Genomic DNA, 16,666 nt, shown 5'->3' with positions numbered 1-16,666 from the left:
CAGATCTGACTGTTATTTTTTTAGTTTCAGTTCAGTCATTTAAAACGACAATATTTTCACTTGTCCCACTAGTTTCCAAAATTTTCAATATTTACCTTGAACTTTGGCACAAACATTAAATTTAAATATAGCATAGATTTAGTAGGAAACAATCTGAAAAATATAGTAGATCTTATTCATTTTATTTTTTTTTTAAGAACCCTCTCTATACGATTTCCTTTACCCATTTGTCACACGGTACCTTATTTCGATAGTCACTCAAGCAAAATGATTATCTAAATACAGGGACCGGAATCTATTATGATAATTCGCCACAAGAAATCGGGTTGAATTTCATAAATTTGCCTGAAGAACCAAAAAATAAAAACAAAATATATACTCGCGCTTATTCAGAATCGAACCAAGAACCTACCGATTCATAAACCAGTTCTAACTCCACGAACCTATCGACGGCTTGTTGGGAGAAGTGACAAAAGCAATATATAAAGCGTTTTATATTGCAATATTCATTCCATTCCTCTGACATGTCCACCATCCATTTGCCGCGTTACCATTTGCCTAAGTGTGCGCTTCCGATGCCATCATTCGGCTTCGGATTGGTTGTGCAATTGTGTGGGTCGGGCGTAAACATTTAGATTGCTCGAATTTTCAAGTCCAATGTGCTCGATTTCAATTGACGGGTTTGCCCGTCTACGCTTAGGAGGCGAATCTTACCATCAATAGGTGGATTTAGCACCTAATACGCTAGGAGGGAAATCCGCCATCCGAATTATTTTGGGTGTAGGAAGACAAAAATGATTGCGCCTAAACCGTCAATTTAAGATATATGGTGTCTTCGGCAAAGTTTCTCCATATTTTCTAGACATTTTTATAGTGATGTGAAATTAGGGTGGCCCATATGGTTTACGAGATCAGCTCATAAACTTTTTTGCTGACGCATTTAGGACTACACAATGTTCTAAAATGTTTTAGAACAACCGATTTGGAGCAACTTTGCCGAAAAACTCAAATTTCTATCTCTTATGGTTCGCGAGTTATGATTTTTTTAATAAAAAAATGTTAGGGTGGTACCGAAAAATCAGTTTTTTTTTTTCTTGATAACTTTTAATATGATAATTTCTCGCAAAATCTTTGTTCCGAACACTCTTAGAACTTTTGATTGCGTGACTTTTTGCCGATGAAACTACTGTTCTATCTCTTATGGTTACAGAGTTATAAGAAATTTTCTTCGAAAAAAATATTGTTTTCAAATGCTGATGTCTCCGAAAGGCGCAAACGGATTTTCAATCTTTTGTTGCCATTTAAAAGATTATTTTTCTCTGTTTATGGTGAAAAAAACTGTGAGGATGTTTTTCGTTTGAAAAGATTGACAAAATTTCGAAAACAATATATTTTTTAACCGAAAACTGTCCATAACTTGAACAATAATTGAGTATGATCGTACCTGTCACACGATATACACATGCAAAATTGGTCGATTGACAAAGAGAGCTGTCAGATAATAACTGTGGAAGTGCTCATTAGAAGTTGAGAAGCAAATTTGATGGTAATTATTTGCATTTAAAAATGCGTCATTCTTGGTAAACAACGTCCAAGCTGTCGGGCAAAAGTCCAAGGGTCTCTAAAAAAATAAACTTACTTTTCGAGTCTAGTACATGACTCTGATAACGGCCTTATAGTGGAGGTCAAATTACGCGTATCTGTCAAAAGATACAAACTCTAGTGGAATTAAATGGTACAGTACTAAATTCGGTTTTCATTTATTTATAGGTATTCCACTAAACAATTCGAAGGTTTATTATTATTTTAAATTTTGATTTTTATTCCATAAATTATTTTTGAGAAAAAAATCTTATATACATTCTGAGGATATAAAAAACATAGCAAAACCAAGATGGTTTGGTTGAGACAATTAGTTTTCACACATGTATGTTTACCCATTTTTCTATGACGTAGACTAGATCTTGAAATAAAGCGATAAACGTCATCGTCACCTAATGCTTTGAATCTTAGAGAGAATATTAAGTATTTTTCTATCTCGTACATTGCTTTCGCACCATTTATAAAAAAAATCGTATATATTAATCATATGTAATTAAAGTATTTTTTTTTAAACTCTAATGTACATAAAAAAACACAAAATTATTTCTGAATTTTTGGGTCACCCTATTCCACGAAAAAGCACCCTAATGATGAAATAAAAAATACGGGTCCAAAATTTTTTAAAAAGGCATGACTGGAACAATTTTTTAAAAAATTAAAAAAAATATTTTTTTTTCGAACATTGACCGCCTTGGGGACGGACCAGCACAATTGTGCTGGTCTGAATTTGACCCTAAAATGTTCATAGATTGATAGAATAGCCAAAATAAAGAAACTTTTGTTCTACGAGATGATGAGTTTATAAGGTAAATTTTGAAATAATCACTCAAATATGGTCCGTCCCGAAAGGGATAAGAAATAATATTTAAATGGACAAACTTATGGCATTCTGTCGTTCTGCAAAAATATTCAATTTGATAAGACTGATGTAGAATAACAATTTTCAGTAAAACTGAATGTTTACAAAATATTTCCAAAAAACATTTTTGCAATTTTCGCAAAATTTAACATTTTTAATAAATTATACATTTTTGTTTGAAATATTTTTATTTTTGAGCTAAATAAAGTTCATATTATTTCTAAACTGCGGTGAACATTTCAGATCAATCGGACCACTAGAAGCCGAGGTCCAGACCTCCAATTTTGACCATTTTGTATGAAAAACGGCCAAAAAACTCTTCTCTTAGAACTTCCTAGTGAACCACGTATGGTATAAGAATGTGCATATAAAATCACACATTCGAGCGTCCGAAATCAGAATCGCACAATATGCCAAATTAAGCGTTATCAATGTCAACTAGAGTGTCCGTTTCCCGGCCATTTTGCTCATCCCGGGATTCGGGACAAAAATCTTAGCTTGTCCCGGGAAATCCCGGGATTTATAAAATTTTCAATAAAACTATTTGGTAGAAATGGAAGTACAAATACAACAATGCAATGTTTTTAAATGAAATAAAAAGATAGTGTAGCTTTCCAATAATTATAACAAATCATATTTAATATATGGTTTGAGTACTCTGTTGAAGTAACTTAACAAAAATCAAAACTTAGCATGACTAATTATGGGTTTGCTATGGATTTTTTCGAATTCTCTATAACACTTATGAATGGAAGTATGGTAAAAAAATTAAGTCATAATATTAAATCAATTTGCTTCAGACATTTGAAAACTCATCAAAACTTTAGAACAAAAGAACACAATAAGGATAATTGAAGGTATTGTAAATATCATGGTAAAAGTTAAAAACTGAAAATTATTGACTGATGTTTAGATGTAGTTTCAAATTTCTCAGAATTGGCTTATGAAAATGGCTAATGATGAGCAGAAAAGCACTAAAATTTTACAACTAGACAAATAATTGTTATTTGTGCAACAAGTGGCAAAATGATGATTTTTTCAGCACGAGTCGTACATTAATACGACGAGTGCGACCAATTGCGATATTTAAAGCAACTCGATAAATAACATAAAGAGGCAATCATATATCAATTTGACGACTACCAAAACAATGCTGAAAAGTGCTACTTTTCGATACCGTTATAAGTGCTGAAATGTAGCACTTTTCAGCACTGTTTCTTCTAGTAGGAAAAGTAGGCCATTATGTTGATCAATTTCTTGTTTAAAAGTAGGCTGATATACAACGGAATTGCAAAACAATATTTGTTTCTTACTTGATACATTGGTCTTATCTAGAAAATAATTACTCTTTTCAATTATGCTTTTCTATTTTATCAAATAAGAAAAATGTCATTGTTTTTCATTGAAATTCAGTGGTTTTGAACAAATTCTACGTACATTTCGGGAATCCCGGGATTCCCGGGATGTCAGAACTAATATTCCGGGAAACGGGAAATCCCGAAATTTGTCAAATCCCCGGATTTTTTGTCCCGGGATGGACACTCTAATGTCAACACAAATTGTATGTAAATCCCCAATACGATTCAGAAACGACAATCTGTGTTGACAGCAAAACATGTCGTAAATAGTGCAACAAAGAATCTCGTTAAATTGTATAAACTGACAGATCGTATATCAATCCAGAAAGCATCATATGAAATCGCAATAACAATGATTGCCACCCAAACTTGGTATCTGCTAATGATCGGCCTCAAAGAAGAACATAGCGGGTGTCGCTGAACATGAAACATGCATTAATATTGGCAAATAATCGCAGTTCTGTTATATATACCTTGTTGGCGCAGTGGTAAGGCGCCCGATTCCTAATCCAGAGGTTCCGTGTTCGAGGCTTGCTGCAAACTTTTTTTTTCATTTTCATCCAAGTTTGTTGGCATCGTATATCTGATCGCAGAAAGTCTGAAAAAGTCGTGCCAAGTACGCATATAGCCTCCACTTTGGCATTCTATCCGATTGAATTGATTCATATAGAATTATGTATAACAAAAATTATACCATCCAAAATGTTGACTGGGTTGTGTTGATTTGGTTGAATTTGTGTCGATTTTGATCATTGATTCCTTGACTTAGATAAGGAAATATTCCGAAATTCAAAACAATTTCTCAATGAGAGCCTGTTGTGAAAATGCTTTTTGAATTATGAACATTTGTGATTCTAGCGCCACTCTGTCCGTGTAATCTTAAAATATTCAACAAACAACATTTTTTAATTTTTAGATTTCTCGGAGAAAACTCACTCTTTTAGAAAAGCTCCTTGTTACCTAACAATGTGAAACAGATTTTATCTTTATGATATATTGACTATAAAGCCAATGGCGGCCAAAGAAACTTTATATGAGGAGAGTCGGTCTCCCAAGGAACATTGGAATATCTTCTGTTCCGAATGGACATTTTAGCAGGAAAAAATTGTTCATCTGAGCTAAGTAAATTCTCGATTACTTTTTCAAATCGACGTAAGTAACTTTTATACGGTTTTGAGAAAATTAATTAGGAAAAATCAAAATCTATCTTCTAAAACTTTTTTAAAATGAATCACCTTTTGAACATTTTTTTTGCCGTGTACTTCGCTCAAATTTTGCATACACTCAGCTCACGTTCAAAAACTAGGTAGTTTCTATTATTTCCCACAAAAATAATTATAAGAAAATGATAAGCCGTTTCATTCAGTTACTTTCGACGTTTTTCTACCAGTGTAAAATCGGCTCAAGTAGTGTTTTGTTTTGATTCGTGGTTAAGGCGAAGTAGGCCGTCATTGAAATTTGTACGCGTCGTTAATGATTGTTGCTAATTTATCTCACGATTTCGAATCAAAGAAAATCAGTTGGTTTTGCACTGACATAGCTGAAAAAGTATCAGCATACTTTATGCATGTTAGCGCGTACAGTGATTCTTTTTCAAGTCAATATAAACTATCAAGACCGAGTTTTATCAATTTGAAATGCATGCTGAAAAGTCATCATTGTTGCCAAAACGAATGACGGGCTACTTAGCCTTAAGTCACTTTGTCTCTCCATACAGCGGGGCGGCGAAAGTAGTGGTTAGGTTGCGAAAGTTGAAAATGTTACTTTCGTCGTTTTGTAAATCCGGAAATTAAACGTTCTAAAAGTGAAAAGTTGAGTTGGTACAGAGCGGTACGTATAGATTTCCGCCTGCTTAACACGTAGGATCGATAATGTAAGTTTGTATACTTTTTTGACTTGAGTCTGTATGAATAAGTTTTCGAGAATTGATTCTGAATGTTTTAACTTAGGGTGGATCCGAAAAATCAGTTATTTTGGTCTAACCCTTTTTGTTTTCAGTTTTACGTTGATGTGGTCTTCAGAAGAGTTGTAGAGGAAGTAATGATACACATTTTTGCTGAACATTGCAAGTTTGTATTTTTTTTCACATTTCTCCATTAAGGTGCATATGGAAATGTTGCAGATATAGCTTAAACCTAGAACTAAAACTGAAATAACACGTCTTCCTGATAAATTGAACGTTGTGCAATGATCAATATCGACACAGATTCCAAAAATAGAAGGTTTAAGTCAAAAAATAAAAATAGAATCACGTTTTGATTTACCTTTTCTGGAATGATCAAGAAAATTATTTATCTTTGATCGCATTTCAAGTGTAGGTTTTTGAAGAATACTTATTGACCCATTTGGTCAAGATATTTTTACTTTTTGCTAGGCGGAACGGAATACTTTGCTTTAGAGGTAAAATTTATATTTTCAAACTGTAGTCAGGTTTTGATAGGCAAGTTCATTGTTAAGATCCTTCCTATGTATTCGAATTTCAATAAATATGCTCTTCAGCGAGAGCAAAATGATTTACACGTTTGAGATTTTCATGCTGAAAAACCACAAAAAAAAAACAAAAAATCCCATCGCTTAAAATTTGAAATCTGAGATTTCTCCAACACAACTTTCTATGTTCATTGGAATACAGCAATATACGAACACTAACGATCATCAGTATGTATTTTTGTATTTATACTTACGGAGCTGGTAGCAAGTCACTTTTTAGTGACTTGGTCACTTTTTTCGACCTCGTCACTAAAAAGTCACTATTTTCGTCGTGATCTGCTGATAATAAAATTTTAGGCTGGATTTGGAAAAACTAAGTATCAAGAATATGGATTTCTCGCTAACTTTCTGGAATAATTCAGGTGAATTTCCAACGGAAAATGTAAAAAATTCTGGCGTAAGCTTTGGAGAAAATTCTAGCAAAAAATAGATAGCGATTTTAGGCTGGATTTTCTGGCCGAATTATTCGAATAACTTTTGGCGAAAAACAGGACCACTGACAGACTTGCTAAATAAATTACAAGTGAACTTTCTGCAGTAATCTGCGGTTATATAAGCTTGCTTCCTTAAAGAACCTCATCAAAACTCCTTCGGAAGATAATCCAGAAACGCTTAGGAATGACAACCCAAAAATTCAAAGAGTTTGTCAGAGTTCATCAAGAACGTCAAAAGCAAATACTGATTTTGCTTGAAATAATTTTAGAACTTAGATTAGAAATTCCAACAAGCTATGGCAACATTCAATGGAAAAGATACTGTTTTTTCCACGACTTTGGTCAACTATACAAAAACACGTTTCTATAATAAATGTTTGAACATTGTTGGACATTGCTGCTTATAAAACTCAAGTTTTGCGCAAAGTAAACTTTAAAGTACAGCATCCTTTAAGTATTTTAACATTTCCTCTTCTTTATTCCTATTCTAATTAATAAATAGTGATACCTGTGGCGATTCCTTAGCCAAGTGGTTAGAGTTCGCGGCTACAAAGCAAACCCATTCCCGGTCGGTCCAGGATTCCCTAACGTCAAATCCACCTGTTCATGAATTTCAGCAACAAATATCAATTGTGGTCTAGAGTTACAGTGTATGTGGAAAAATATGTTTAATTTTACAGAAATTCTGCACAAATGTAACCTGAGTTTGTATTTTTGGCTTGTTTTTAATCTTTTGATTCCGCCAGGATTTTCTGTAGTTCGGTTGTTTAGTGATGAAAATTGAACAGTTTTTTTTTTAAACCATCTTGACAGAGCACTTTTTTTTAAATACAACATAATTTTATTGCACCTCAATATCTTAGTGTTCATTTCATAAATGGTTGAAAAAGATTTCAAACCCTAGACTCAATGATAATTCAATTTACATAATGACAGCACGTCCCGAAGTAAAATTTGCTGAGGGGCGATTCAAAAATGATTTACATACATTCTTTTTTTTTGTCAGTAGCGATAGGGGTAGTACTGGCACTCTTAATCTGCCCTAAGCTCCTTCCCAGCATTTGCTTTTATGAGCCTCCCCAGTAAACACAAACTCGTATACGATAGCGCATAAGAGTGCAAATGTGGAGGCGATATACGTACATGCGCCATAAGGATGCGCGCAACATGTACGTATATCGCCTCCACATGTGTACTCTTGTATCCCATCATATACGATGGTGTGTTTACTGGGTCTATTGCGTTCATCACACAGACGTTCCTAAGTAATGTTGCTCAAATGGTCACTGTGTACGCTAGCAGCAATCAGCCCTTGCCGTAGCTTTGCAGTCTAGTAGTTCAAACTACTATCAAACTATGATAAGGCCTGAAATGCTACTAGAGTGGTTAAAGTGAAGAACGAAATAGTTTTATTAAAAGGTCCTCATTCCCCATTTCATTTCATCACTCACTATCGTCACTTTTATTTTCGACACTATTATCACCGATTATCACTCATCAACTTTCGTAATACACTTCAGATATACTTTTCATTATATCACTTTTCACATCACACCATTTTCATATAAATTCATTGTTATTACCATTTACCATCTGTTAGCATTACTAAGTAGTTAAAAGATACTCAATTTAAATGTTTCATTATTTTTGTTGCTGTAGAGTCATTACTATTCAAACAACAATTTAGCACTATCAAGAAAGTTACAGTAAAACAAAATCACTTCGATCCATTCTTCTGCACCTTGCTGTCATTATTAACACTTTTATCATGCATGTTTGAAGAACTAGGCAATAATGTTTATATTGAGAGAAATGATTGCAAAATGTATTATGGCCTTTATTAAATTAGTAGAGTTCACATCATTATACATCATCATTATAATATTTTTAACAAAACTATCAGAATCACTTCCAATTTCATTTTCAAATTTCATCACCATAGATTTTATTATAAAATCACTGTTAGCACCCTCACAATCACTAAATTTAATAACAACGAGTGTTACGCGCAGTTCCACCAAACACCCATTCTTATGTTGCATTATAAAACGATTGATCACATCCGTTCGAAGAGGACCTGATAATATGCCGAAACATATTAACAGATCCTCCGCCTGAATGTAGCCGTTTCATGATAAATAATTTAATAAATCCGTCGCAATGTTGTCTACAATCTAAAACTTACCTTCGGTTTATTACCGTTTTGACTCATATTCCGAACACTTAAGGCCAGCAGTGACTTTAAATGAATCTGAAAGGATTGAAATAGCTGATGCTTGTGATTTTTTTTTATTCCTTGGCAAAGTCTAACTGTTAGTTGTTGGGTGTGCTTATAAAATTGTTTATTTGAACTGTTTTAGTATTTTTACATAATCGTATGGAACAACATTTTGATTCAAATGCCGAACACTGTGTTAATTTTATCTCATATTCCGAACACATTGATTCAAATCCGAACAGCATGAATAAATCGTATTTAAATAAACCATTTTTGCAAATAAATTGATCTGAGCTAGTTTTACTGAACTCGAGCTAGGGAATTATTACAATCTTCAAAGTATAAAATATATTTAAAGGCTTTAAAATTGAATTGCAATTGACAGCCATTTCCTGGTAAATTGGTGACATATTTCAGCGAAACATTTCAACCATTCAAAAACCGACTGCTCTGAATACAGACTCATATACAGACTCGGAATTTGAGAGAAAACGGTACACATATTTGTTAAAAATGCTTCAAGTATGATAATAAATCTTCGAGCTGTTTAGTAGAATACCTATAAGTACAGTTATCTCTCCCTTAATCGATATTCCGTATCTTGAAATCGAGTTAGAGAACCATAGTAAAAGTTGGTTTTCATGGCTAACTCGATGGTCCCTTGGATAGCAGTTGCATTGGTTTTGTGTTCTGTAACTCGATACCTCCCTAACTCGATGGTCCCTTCAATATCGAGTAAGGGAGAGTTGACTGTAGACGTAAAAACCGAATTTAGTACTATACCATTTAATTCCACTAGAGTTTGTATCCTTTGACAGATACGCGTATTTCGACCTCAACTGTAAGGCCGTCTTCAGTGTCGTGTATTAGAAGTCGAGTCTAGTACACGACACTGAAGACGGCCTTACAGTTGAGGTAGAAATACGCGTATCTGTCAAAGGACACAAACTCTAGTGGAATTGAACGATATAGTACTAAATTCGGTTTTTTCATCTACTTGCTTCAAGTAATTTATTTTTTACCTTTACTTCAAAATGTTTGATAAATTTAAACCAGTAATTTCCTCATGAACTTCCTAAAATTTCTATCACTAGTTTGTTTTTCGGAGTTCATGAGTTTGAGTTTAACGAGTTTTCTTCCGACTGAAATTATAAATTTAAAATAGTAACCTATACCAAGCTTATATTCGTCTCGTAAAAAAAATAGAATTGTAATCCCCAATTTGCCCCTTTTTGACCGTTTGTGGCAATCAATATATGTCTTATCCTGGATAGATGACTGTTAAGAAATACAGTTAACTCTCCCTTACTCGATATTCTCTATCTCGCTATTTCCCCTAACTCAATGGAATGCGCGGTCCACTAATCTAGCATACTTTGATCCCTTTGTAAGTCGATACCTCTTCAACTCGATGTTCCCTAATTCGATGCGATCTGTTTCAGTTTCATATGCAAGTTTACTTCTTTAACTTGATATTTCGATGAAAATTTTCAAATATCCTTCAAATGTTATTTAATTTCATAAATATTAAAATGAAAGTTGACAAGCCATTTCAGGGTGATAGAATTTAAAAAAAATGAAAATTATTCAAAAACTGTCGCGTGGATAAAAGTGCTAAAAATTCACTATTGTTAACATTTAAATCACTGTTTTAAATGTACTTTGTCAAAAAATGAAAATTTGAAAAATTGAAAACATATGTGTTCTGTATCTCGATACCTCCCTTCCCTAACTCAATGGCGTTTTTCTAGTTTCTATATTCACTACATATTGGTTGATTAATATCCACATAGAACGTATTTCCATTACTAATGCTTTGAAGTCACTTTTAGGTCACTTTTTGGTCAATATTTTGATCATTTTGGTCAGTAAAGTCATTATATTTTGCTGTCTGACCCCTACCAGCTCTGTACTTAACTAACTGGATTGGATAGAATAAACCAAATAAAGGTCGGAAGCGACGTAGCCAAATTTTTTTTACATTTCAGTGTGTTTTGTACCAAAAATTTGATTCAAAATTTTTCGCTACTGAGTCGCATCATAGGGTTTGTAATCATCAGAATGATGTCCTTTTCCAGAGGCCCTGAATCGGCTCCAGAACGTCCGCGGAAATACTTGTAAATGACCCTATGTTGCAAGAAATTATTCAATATGCATCATTTTATACTCCCGGTGAAAAATCTTGAAGATAGATGTGTGGCATGATATGAATTGATGTCCTTTTCCAGGGACACGGAATCAACTGTAGGATATTCCGGAAGTACTTGTAAATGGACGCAGCACAGGTACAATTACTCAATATGCATTGTATTATATTTCTGTTTTAAAATCTTGAAGATTGATGTGTCGCATGATACGGTTTGTGCTGGTAAAATGTATGCCCCAGAAACAGGTTCCAGGGAATTCGGAACCGGCCAGAATGTTTCCAAATTAGATGAAAGAGTCGGAGTATACTAATAGTTTATGATTAAGTTTTGTAGTAGTTCTGTGTGGTCCGTGTAAAATAGTTATGGAAATGTCTCAAACTGGGTTCCCACACAGGTGACGAAACTTGAATAATGTTGCGGTGTTGTGTCAAAATTTTATTGAAATCGGCTGAAAATTTAATTGTGAAAATAGGCCAGGTGAAATAGAATGAAAACGTATTCTACATGCCAAAATCAGCAGTGTAATTTCTCTATAATTGACGTACTCTAGTCTGTAGATTGAGCATTTGAGGGCATCCAACCAACTAGTTGACATTTCTTCGGTATCCTATACCTTCAGTATTACTCTCCATAGATATATTGCTAATGTTGTCCACTTCCATACTTGAGAAGCTTGACCAGGATCTTGTCCTTCCCGTCAGCCATTTCCACGCGCCACATTTCCATATGTTCGTCTCATGTCTGATGTTCACATCATCCGCGAAGCAAACAAATTGACAGGATCGATTGAAAATTAATAAGCATTGTTTGTATCTCTCTAGGTAAAATGTTCAAGTCAGCGGATCTTCCATGGCTCATCACATTTTTCCAAATGTTTTTCAATGATAAACCTGTCGATTGGTTACTCTCTAATTTAATATACACAAAAGTTTGCAGTATTGAAAAAGATGGGGTAAGTTGGTATAACACTCGTAAAATATTCACTTTCTAATCTAGTCTTATTTACAGAAAATTTGCAAACAAGAAATGACCAAGCTGTGGATTCACTATAAGCCGTCTCTGTTCCAGCATATTGGAACCACGTCTTCTTTGAGAGGTAAGATATGTCACTGACTGCGATGCTCGTGAATAATGTTAATTCAATACTTTTATACTACACATATAACAATAATTTGTATATATTATGGAGTGCTGTCAATCAGTGACGTAAGACCTTTTCAAAGTTTCGGTTTCATATGTTTATGTTTTATTGATACAGTTCAATTTTCAATAAAATGAAGTTCACCGAAAATTCAGCTTAATTATTAATCGAATTGGTTAAAAACCATATTTGTTCAAAGTAGCACAGTTTGTTTCAGTTAATGATACAACCATTATAATGTATCGTTGCCAATAAACATATTTTGTTTGTTTTTTTGCTTTATCGCTGGTATGTAACTAGTGAGATGGATTAACAATGTTCTTCTTCTTTTTTTCTTCTTTCTTCTGTCGGGTGTGGGATCACTGCGTCCATTTTTTAGGACTATTGTGATATACCCTATTACTCTATGTACACAATGTTTTCCAGTAGCAAATGTGCCTCCGGAATACTTTGCGCATTTGACTGAACTTTGAACCATCTGCCATTGATGGGCAGAAGTCCTAGGTTGCAGTGTTGTAGTTCCCCCAATCTGGCGTGATCAGCCTAATAAAGCTAACCACCTCCCTGGGGGATGCGTTCCAAATATCAGCTGGCTGTAAGTAGTGCTTGCCAAATATTTTGAACCTACGATGGATGTGTGCACTGCAAGAGCAGAGAAGGTGTTGTGAGGTTTCGTCCGTCTCGTCACAGAAACGGCAATTTGTGTTTTGGACGACACCGATCTTGTATAAGTGGTATCTGCTTGGGCAGTGACCAGTTATTAGACCGATGTATGTTCTGAGATCCCTTTTGTTGAGACCTATAAGTTTTTGTGTTTGTGTTTTGTTTATTGTTACGAACCTTTTGGACTGATTCGCATTGGAAACTGTATTCCAATTTGATTGAATTTGACCGAACAACCAGTTGTTCAATTCCGTGTTTAATGCAGAGTTTGAAATGCCAAGGAATGGCTCTGGACCAATGAACATATTGGTTGATCCATTCCTTGCTAGCTGATCGGCAATTTCGTTACCCTCTAGACCCAATTTAACAATGTTAAATTAATTAATTCCAGGAAAAGTTCAAAAACTAAAAGACAAACAGTTTGGGAAGATACCAACGTTTTACCCGCATAATAATCCTCCGGCTGTTGTGAAAACTGGTATTCAGCATTATAAAACGTACACAATCCAAAAAGCCTACACTGGAGAGAGCTTTTTCTGGGGCCTAATGCCACAACCTGGCGATCTGATTGAATTCAAGTTCAAGGATCCAGTTGTTTTGAAAAGGTAGTAAGATAACTATAGATATTCTTCGTGCTGTGTTACAAAACATGCTTTTTATACAACAGGTATCTTTTTCGAAGCGGTAACTATGAACAGCCATCGGACCGATTTTATAATACGACGATAGAGGTTCTGCCGGTCAATTTGTCGGAAGATTCGCCAGTTTGGAGCACTTTCAACACAACCAACGATGGCTACTTGGTCATTGGTGCATTCAACGATTTTGGCATAGCCGAAGGTGTAATAGATTCTAAAATTGGCGAACTAAAAGAGTTGCGTCTGCATGTCTACAGCGATAGCCAAAATTGGGTTATTCTGCGAGAGGTATTGTACATTGTATTCTTGACATATACTAATCCTTTGACTAACATATTTCTCTTGCCCTTTATTAGATACTATTGCAAGACGTAACGGCTCGGTGACGAAAGCGTTACCGTATTCTAGTCCACCCAAGTAGCGTAAAACTAGAAACTAATCGAGGTACAGCAAAGAGAAATCAAAAGAGTCTGAAGAAACTTCAACAAGATATATCATCGCATCAGTTACAAAGAAATAAGGTTTAAACGAGATTGGTAAGAAAGAATAACTGTGAAATGCATTAGGTTATGACTTTTGTAATGTAAACGACACAGTAAAATGCTACAATAAAGCTACCATGATTGTTGAGCGGTAAACAAGCGTTACACTAGCAAGCTACTGCACAAATATAGGCAAACATGTGTCATTATGCTAAATGTCAAGTTCCAAGCAGAATAGTATAAGAGTATTGGACAAAAGTGTATTACTGTGAATGTTATTGTTATTGCAGCAAAAAAAGCGATCTATGTTACACATATTAGTGTGAAGGATTTCACATGGAATTCTAACGACTAACATAGTTTGTAATATTGCGCAAATGCTTATTTATTAAAATATTGTCCATGTGAAGCTGTTCGTAATTATTTTGTCCATATACACACACGAAGATATGTGCAACATTGTGGTGATTGAAATATTCCTAAATTATTAATGTAAATTTTCTAGGTTTGTAATAACATTGGCCATCCACTTTCGAAAACAACGTGTTCAATTATTCGAACAAATGATATCACATCCCCATAAGTGATTTGATTCTTCATCATCATTTCATATACAAATTAATAACTCGACTTTACTGCCCATAACTGCATATTTGTAACATTCGACAAAAGTAGGCATTGAGTAAATGGGACACCAAGTTTGCATTTTACTGCAGTATGGGAGTAAACTAAAATTTCAAAAAATCAAAAATTTCAAAATAGCATATTTGAGGCTTAAATTTTGTACAACTCATATCGCATATTCAGTGAATAGTCAGAAAATAATTCCGATAGAAATTTCGTTGCCATTGCTGAGGCTCATGTATAATCTCAATGTGACTGTTATGCGGTTACAATTGCCAACGGGACAAAACAACTTGGTATTTTTTTCGAATTTTCTAGAACAATCGCACAGTTGATCGAAAGTATTTATCATTTGATGACTCTCCATGGTATTAACTCCAATTTGTCAAAAATGTCGAATGTGACTGTTATGCAGTTTTGGGCAGTTTACTTTTTGGACAAATTTCACTTAACAACTGAACTGCCGTTCTACGCATATCTGTCCCGCGGTTCATAAGGTTTACATAGAACATTGGTCAAGTAGGCGTAGAAGGGCAGTGAATATGTTAGCAAACTTAAAAAAAAAGTGGAATATGCAAATAGTTATTTATGCAACAAGTTGCAAAATGATGATTTTTTCAGCACGAGTTGTGTTCTGGTGCGACTTCCCAATGCTACACATCACACCCGACAGCGCAAATACCTTGCGCTCAAACGTCACCACCTTGCACGGTTATTTTTTGTTTATTCATTCTTTCTACAAATCACAACCTAACAACAAGTGAAGAAAAAAGTTATTAATAAAAGTTTGATTTTTTCGGAGGTAACACGCGGTTTTTTCCTCTTCTCCGGGTTCCGTCGGGAGTTACCGTTCATCCGTACAAGTTGTACATTTATTATTTATTATTATATATGGATAAATATAACGAGTGCTGAAAAAATCGAGTTTTGCAACGAGTTGCATACAACATTTTTTGCTATTTCGAAAAATGCCGTTTCAACTGGATGAACTCTAAAAGCACAAACTAACATTTCAAGAGAACCCACATGGGCATTAAGGTGGGACAAAATTTAGATTCTCGCTCCAGTCCACTTTTTGGATTGCATTTGGGTCCCATAACAACTGTGCAAAATTTCAGCTTGATCGGTGAAACTATATTTTAGCGCCAGCCGTTCACAGTTTGTATGGGATTTACTATGAGAAAACTTACTTTTGCAAAGAAAAATCGCCAGAGGTTTCCCATTGACCTCTAGAAAAATTCCGAACGCAGACCTCGATAAGTAATTTTACCCTGAAGAATATTGCCGAAGACCGCGAAACAATCCGACACTTGTGAAGAAAGTTATTCAATGAAAACCTATTGGCAAGACGACGTTGATTAACACGTAAAGGAATAACAATAATAACAAAATCGGGCGAAATTTCCGAATAGTCGATGCTTAATATTTTTTTTCACAAGCATCGGATTGCTTTGCGGTCTTCGACAATGTTGTTTATCGTAAAAATACCTATCGAGGTCTGCGTTCAGAATTTTTATAGAGGACAATGGCCGATCTCTGGCGATTTTTATTTACAAAAGTAAGTTTTCCAATAGTAAATCCCATACAAACTTTGAAGGGCTGGCGCTAAAATATAGTTCCACCGATCGAGCTGAAATTTTGCACAGTTGTTATGGGACCCAAATGGAGTCCAAAAAGTGGACTGGAGCGAGAATCTATTTTTTTTCATATAACCGTGTCCCAGGCTAATGGGCATACAGCCATGCGTAGTTTCATTTCAGTATTTTTCAATCACGTAGGCTGTGACACAGTAGTACCCATGAATGTCACAAATTTTCTCGCTCCCATCGGTAACATGCATATCTATGTTCCCTTTTAGAGGAATGAACAGGTAAGAAAGCACAGACATAAGCTGACTACAAATGCTGGACGATCCGATCCCACATTAGAATCGCCAACCTGTGCCGGAGTCTGATCGCACAACGGCTCTAGTGAAGTGACTCGCCGTGAAAACCAAATGGAAAGTCACTT

General features: G+C 34.8%; 1 protein-coding gene across 1 annotated transcript in view; it reads left to right on the top strand.

The window, feature by feature from the left end:
- The window catches only part of LOC5578895 (alpha-1,3-mannosyl-glycoprotein 4-beta-N-acetylglucosaminyltransferase B), a 40,265-nt gene extending 25,694 nt beyond the window's left edge, over positions 1-14,571 (top strand). The window contains exons 4-8 of the mRNA XM_001664051.2: positions 11,930-12,060; positions 12,117-12,204; positions 13,304-13,517; positions 13,580-13,838; positions 13,907-14,571. Coding sequence (XP_001664101.2) covers positions 11,930-12,060; positions 12,117-12,204; positions 13,304-13,517; positions 13,580-13,838; positions 13,907-13,936 — 722 coding nt within the window. The 3' untranslated portion in view covers positions 13,937-14,571. The remainder of the gene's footprint in view (positions 1-11,929; positions 12,061-12,116; positions 12,205-13,303; positions 13,518-13,579; positions 13,839-13,906) is intronic.
- Positions 14,572-16,666: the final 2,095 nt, after the last annotated feature.

The sequence above is a fragment of the Aedes aegypti genome, chromosome 2 (genome assembly GCF_002204515.2).
Source record: "Aedes aegypti strain LVP_AGWG chromosome 2, AaegL5.0 Primary Assembly, whole genome shotgun sequence".
NCBI classification, from domain to species: domain Eukaryota; kingdom Metazoa; phylum Arthropoda; class Insecta; order Diptera; family Culicidae; genus Aedes; species Aedes aegypti.
The sequence above is the reverse complement of the archived record's forward strand: the minus strand, read 5'-3'. Positions and strand labels throughout refer to the sequence as shown.